A 6,320-nucleotide genomic window follows, 5' to 3' on the forward strand; every position below is an offset into this window, starting at 1 on the left:
TGGGGACACGTGCCACCCCCGGCTGTCCCCACCCCAATAAACGGCGCTGGCACTGCCCGCAGGGTGGCACCAGGGTGGCATCGAGGTGTCCCCAGGGTGGCACTGCCACCCCTTGGTGCCACCCGTGCCCCTCGGTGTCCCCCGGTGCCACCCCCGCGGGCGTCCTGTGTCCCTCAATGTCACCGGAGTGCTGTGGGTGTTCCTTGGTGCCACCCCTGGTGCCATCCCCTGCCTGGTGCCACCCTCGGTGCCACCCCCAATTCCCCCATTGCCACCCTCGGTGCCACCCCCAGTGTCACCCCCAGAGGTGTCAGTGCCACCTCCCTGACCAGTGCCACCCTCGGTGTCACCCCCCTGACCAGTGCCACCCCCAATGCCACCCCCAGTGTCACCCCCAGAGGTGTCGGTGCCACCCTCCTGTTCAGTGCCACCCCCAGTGCCATCCCCCCATTGCCACCCCTGGTGCCACCCCAATGTCCCCATGGGTGTCATTCACCTCAGTGCCACCCTCAGTGTCCCCCCTGTCCCCAGTGTCACCCCCGGTGGCACCCCCAGAGGTGTTGGTGCCACTCCTGGTGCCACCCTCTGTCCCCATGTCCCCACTCAGTGCCACTCCCAGTGTCACCCCCATGTCCCCAAGGTCCCCATGAGTGTCATTCACCCCCGGTGCCATCCCTGGTGCCAGCCCCTGCCCAGTGTGAACCCCGGTGCCAGCCCCATGTCCCCAATGTCCCCATGAGTGTCACCTCCGGTGCCCCCCTTGTCCCGGTGCCCCCGCTGGGTGCCATCCTCAGTGCCCCCCAGTGCCCCCCCATTGTCCCCACTCGGTGCCACTCTCAGTGCCACCGCCTGTCCCCATGTCCCTGCTCTGTGCCACCCCCAGTGCCACCTCAGTGCCCCCCAATGTCCCTCCTGGTGTCCCCATTCTGTGCCAGCCGTGGTGCCACCCCCAGAGGTGTCGGTGCCCCCCCCGGTGCCACCCTGTCTCCCCACTGTCCCCGCTCGGTGCCACCCCCGGTGCCACCTCAGTGCCCCCCCTGTCCCCATTGTCCCTGCTTGGTGCCACCCCCTGTGCCACCTCAGTGCCCCCCTGTCCCCACTGTCCCTGCTCGGTGCCACCCCTGGTGCCCCCCCTGTCTCCATTGTCCCCGCTTGGTGCCACCCTGTCCCCAATGCCCCCATCAATGCCACCCAATGTCCCCCTCATTGTCCCCTCTCGGTGCCACCCTCAGTGCCACCTCCATGCCCCCACTGTCCCCGCTCGGTGCCACCCTGGTGCTCGGGCCTTTATTGGGGGCACAGCGGGCTCGGGGGGTCCTGGGGGGCTCTGGGGGGTCCGGGGGGCTCCGGGAATTCCGGGGGGTCCTGGGGGTGTCCTGGGGGTGTCTCAGTCCTGCGGGCACGGCGGGACGGGCACTCAGCTCAGGGGGTGCCCACGAATGCCCCCAGCCCCAAATGCCCCCAGCCCCAAATGCCCGCCCCGGGTGCCCCCAAATGCCCGCCCTGGTGCCCCCGAATGCCCCCAGCCCCAAATGCCCGCCCTGGTGCCCCCAAATGTCCCCCTGGTGCCCCCAAATGCCCGCTCTGGGTGCCCCCGAATGTCCCCAGTGCCCCACCCGGGTGTGCCCAAGAACCCCCAGTGCCCCCCTTGATGCCCCCAAATGTCCCCAGTGCCCACCCTGGGGGTCCCCAAGTGCCCCCCAGCCCTGGGGGTGCCCCCAAATGCCCACCCTGGGTGCCCCCAAATGTCGCCAGACCCTCATGGGTGTCCCCAAATGTCCCCAGTGCCCACCCCGGGTGTGCCCAAGAACCCCCAGTGCCAACCCTGGGGGTCCACAAATGTCCCCAGTGCCCCCCTTGATGCCCCCAAATGTCCCCAGTGCCCACCCTGGGTGTCCCCAAATGCCCCTTCCCATCCTGAGTGCCTGCCCTGGGTGCCCCCCCGGTGCCAAAGCCTGGCAGCGTGGGCACGGGCAGTGTCTGTTCACCCTGTGCCCCCCGGGTACCCCCTCCATGCCCACCTGCGTGCCCCCCGTGCCAAAGCCTGGCAGCCTGGGCACGGGCAGTGTCTGTTCACCCTGTGCCCCCTCAGATGCCCTCTTGGTGCCCACCTGCGTGCCCCCCGTGCCGAAGCCTGGCAGCCTGGGCACGGGCAGTGTCTGTTCACCCTGTGCCCCCCGGGTACCCCCTCCGTGCCCACCTGCGTGCCCCCCGTGCCGAAGCCTGGCAGCCTGGGCACGGGCAGGCGCTGCTCGTCCATCCTGCGGCCCTGCGTGCTCGCCACCATGTCCAGCAGCGATGCCAGCTCGGGGGGGGGCGGCTCCGACACCCCTCCTGTGCCAGGGGAGGGGGCACCGTCACGGGGGGCACCCCATGGGCACCTCGGGGGCGAAAGGGTTACAGGGGGCACCCCACGGGCATTTCGGGGGGGGCACGGGCCCGGGGGTACCAGGGGCACACAGGGGGCACCTTAGGGGGCACCAGGGGCATCCCATGGGCACCGCAGGGGGGGGCACGGTCACGGGGGGCACCAGGGGCACACAGGGTCACGGGGGGCACCAGGGGCACCCCATGGGCACCTCAAGGGGGTCACGGTCAATGGGGGCACACAGGGGGTACCCAGGGGCACCTCAGGAGGGGCAGGGTCATAGGGGGCACCCAGGGTTACAGGGGGCACATGGGGGGGGCACGGTCACAGGGGGCAGCCCGTGGGCACCAGGGGCACCTCATGGGCACCTCAGGGGGGCACGGTCACAGGGGGCATCAGGGGCACCCATGGGACACCAGGGACATCCATGGGGCACCCTCGGGTCACCATGGGCATCTCGGGGACCCCTGGTGTCCCTCACCCGTGCCCACCCCGGTGTCCCCATCGTGCCCATCCCCGGTGTCCCCTGACCCACCCCCCGGTGTCCACTCAGCTGTGCCACCCCCTGTCCCTCTGTCCGTCTGTGCCCCCTGTGCCCGCATTTCCCCCCCGTGTCCCCTCACCCGCCTGTCCCCCACGTTGTCCCCTCTCTGTCCCCTGTCCGTCTGTCCCCTCCATCCCTCTGTGCCTCTCTCTGTCCCTCTGTCCGTCTGTCCCCTCCATCCTTCTGTCCATCTGTCTCCTCTGTCCCCCTGTCCGTCTGTCCCCCCGCTGTCCCTCTGTCGCCCCACTGTCCCTCTGTCTGTCCCCCTGTCCCCTCTGTCCCTCTGTCCGTCTGTCCCCTCTGTCCCTCTGTGCCTCTTTCTGTCCCTCTGTCCATCTGTCTCCTCTGTCCGTCTGTCCCCCTGTCCCTCTGTCCCCTCCCTGTCCCCTCCATCCCTCTGTCCCTCTGTGCCTCTTTCTGTCCCTCTGTCCCCTGTCCGTCTGTCCCCCTGTCCCTCTGTCCCCTGCCTGTCCCCTCCATCCCTCTGTCCGTCTGTCCCCCTGTCCCTCTGTCCCCTCCCTGTCCCCTCCATCCCTCTGTCCCCCTGTCCCCTCCCTGTCCCTCTGTCCCCTCCCTGTCCCCCTGTCCCCCTGTCCGTCCGTCCGTCCGTCTCTCACCGGTGCCCCCCCCCAGGCTGCAGCGCTGTTCGTCCATGCGCGTTCCCTGCACGGAGCTCAGCAGCGAGAAGAACCCCTCCTGTTCCGGGGACCCCCCCTCCGGGGAGCCCCCCTCTGCTGGGGACCCCCCCTGTGGGCACAGAGAGAGTCAGGGAACCCCAAAATAAACAGGGAACCCCAAAATAAACAGGGAACCCCCAAAAACAAACAGGGAGCCCCAAAATAAACAGGGGACCTCAAAACAAACAGGGAGCCCCCAAAAACAAACAGGGACCCCCCTGAAAACAGGGAACCCCTCCTGATCAGGGACCCCCCCTCTGCTGGGGACCCCCCCTCTGCTGGGGACCCCCCTGTGGGCACAGAGAGTCAGGGAACCCCAAAATAAACAGGGAACCCCCAAAATAAACAGGGAACCCCAAAACAAACAGGGAACCCCCCAAAACAAACAGGGAACCCCAAAACAAACAGGGAACCCCAAAATAAACAGGGAACCCCCAAAAACAAACAGGGACCCCCAAAATAAACAGAGAACCCCAAAAAATAACAGGGACCCCCAAAACAAACAGGGAACACCAAAACAAACAGGGAACCCCCAGAAAACAAACAGGGAACCCCAAAATAAACAGGGAGCCCCCCAAAATAAACAGGGAGCCCCCTGAAAACAGGAACCCCCAAAACAAACAGGGAACCTCCCAAAATAAACAGGGAACTCTAAAACTAACAGGGAACCCCAAAATAAACAGGGAGCCCCCCAAAAACAAACAGGGAACCCCAAAATAAACAGGGAAGCCCCCAAAATAAACAGGGAACCCCAAAATAAACAGGGAACCCCCAAACCAACAGGGACCTCCCAAAAACAAACAGGGAACCCCCCAAAATAAACAGGGATCCCCAAAATAAACAGGGAACCCCCAAAATAAACAAGGAGCCCAAAACCAACAGGGACCCCCCCAACAAACAGGGACCCAAAAACAAACAGGGACCCCCAAAATAAACAGGGACCCCCAAAATAAACAGGGAACCCCAAAAACAAACAGGGAACCCCAAAACAAACAGGGACCCCAAAAACAAACAGGGAAACCCCAAAACAAACAGGGAGCCCCCCCAAAATAAACAGGGAACCCCCCAAAAACAACAAACAGGGAACCCCCCAAACCAGGGACCCCCTTCTCTCCCGGCCCCCCCCCGCTCTGGGGACCCCCCCCCCCAAGGGCAGCCCCGCCCCCTCGCATCGCCCCAAACCCCCCCGGTGACCCCCAAATGTGGGGGGCGCCCTCGGTGATAGCCCGGGGTACCCCGAACCCCAAAACCGACCCATGGGGTGTCCCCTGTGCCCCTCTGAGACCCCAAACCCCCTCAGGGGCACCCCCAGACCCCCCCGGGGATCCCCCCGGACCCCCCCAAACTCCACCCTGTGCCCCCCCCCAGACCCCAAACCCCCCTCAGGGGCACCCCCGAACCCCCCCAGACCCCCCAAACCCCATCCAGGGACACCTCCGAACCCCCAAAATCCCCCCGAGAATAAACCCGAACCCCCAAAATCCCCCCGGGGATACCCCAACCCCTCCTCAAGGGCACCCCCAGACCCGCAAAACCCACCCAGGGAGGGTCCCGGCCCCCCAAACCCCCCCCCGGGGGATATCCCGAATTCCCCCCCCAGAATAACCCCGAACCCCCAAACTCCCTACAGGGGTGCCCCCTGTGCCCCCCGAGACCCAAAAGCCTCCCCACCCTGGGGTCCCCCAAACCCCCCCTGTGCCCCCCCAAACCCCCCTGTGCTCCCCAGACCCCCCAAACTCCCCCAGGGTCACCCCCAGACCCCCCAAACACCCCTGTGCCCCCCCAACCCCCCCAAACTCCCGTGTGCTCCCCCAGACCCCCCAAACCCCCCTGTGCCCCCAGACCCCCCAAACTCCCCTGTGCTCCCCCAGACCTCCCAACCCCCCGAGGGTCCCTCCAGACCCCCCAAATCTCCCCAGGGGTATCCCCACACCCCAAACTCCCCAGGGTTACCCCCAAAACCCCCCCCACGGGGATATCCCAAACCCCCCCACGGTACCCCCAAACCCCCCTGTGCCCCCAAACCCCCCAGACGCCCAAACCCCCTTGTGCTCCCCCAGACCCCCAAACCCCCCGGGGGTACCCCCAAACCCCCCCCAGGGGTGACCCCAGACCCCCCCTGTGCCCCCCGTTCCCCGCTCACCGCGCCGCGCTCGGGCTCGGAGCCCCCCGGGGCCGCCATGGCGGGTGGGGGGAGCGGCCCCGAGGGGCCTCTTATGGACAGGGGGGGACAGGGGGGGACATTGGGGACAGGGGGGGGACACGGGGACAGGGGGGGACATTGGGGACAGGGGGGGGACACGGGGACAGGGGGGGACACGGGGACCGGGGGGACATTGGGGACAGGGGGACAGGGGGGGTGACTAAGGGACAGGGGGGACAGGGGGGACATTGGGGACGGGGGGGACACGGGGACAGGGGGGGACAGGGGGACATTGGGGACGGGGGGGGGACACGGGGACAGGGGGGGACATTGGGGACAGGGGGGGTGACAAAGGGACGGGGGGGGCACGAGGACGGGGGGAGACATTGGAGAGGGGGGGACAGGGGGGACACGGGGACCGGGGGGGCATGGGGACAGGGGGGGGACAGGGGGGACAAAGGGACGGGGGCGTGACAAAGGGACAAGGGGGGACGGGGACGAGGGGGGGACAGGAGGGATGGGGTGGGACAGGGTAGATTGGGGGGGACATGGGGACAGGGGGACAGGAGGGGGACACAGGGACGGGGG

General features: G+C 67.2%; 1 protein-coding gene across 1 annotated transcript; it reads right to left on the bottom strand.

Annotated features, from left to right (window-relative positions):
- Positions 1-1,322: 1,322 nt before the first annotated feature.
- Positions 1,323-5,771, bottom strand: PCP2 (Purkinje cell protein 2). Its single transcript, XM_064700993.1, has 4 exons — positions 5,733-5,771; positions 3,530-3,659; positions 2,201-2,334; positions 1,323-1,393 (listed from the first exon to the last, which is right to left on the bottom strand). Exons 1-4 carry the CDS (start codon positions 5,769-5,771, stop codon positions 1,388-1,390), a joined length of 309 nt encoding a protein of 102 aa, XP_064557063.1. The 3' UTR covers positions 1,323-1,387.
- Between the last annotated feature and the right edge of the window lie 549 nt (positions 5,772-6,320).

The sequence above is a fragment of the Zonotrichia leucophrys genome, unplaced genomic scaffold (genome assembly GCF_028769735.1).
Source record: "Zonotrichia leucophrys gambelii isolate GWCS_2022_RI unplaced genomic scaffold, RI_Zleu_2.0 Scaffold_297_65503, whole genome shotgun sequence".
In the NCBI taxonomy this organism is placed as follows: domain Eukaryota; kingdom Metazoa; phylum Chordata; class Aves; order Passeriformes; family Passerellidae; genus Zonotrichia; species Zonotrichia leucophrys.

Bases quoted from the DNA above. Each gene is read 5' to 3' on its own strand.
- PCP2 (XM_064700993.1), bottom strand. From the start codon at position 5,771: ATGGCGGCCCCGGGGGGCTCCGAGCCCGAGCGCGGCGCG. The intron at 3,660-5,732 runs GTGAGCGGGGAA...CTGTGCCCACAG, and splicing joins CCGAGCCCGAGCGCGGCGCG to GGGGGGTCCCCAGCAGAGGG. The intron at 2,335-3,529 runs GTGAGAGACGGA...CCCCTGGCACAG, and splicing joins CAGCCTGGGGGGGGGCACCG to GAGGGGTGTCGGAGCCGCCC.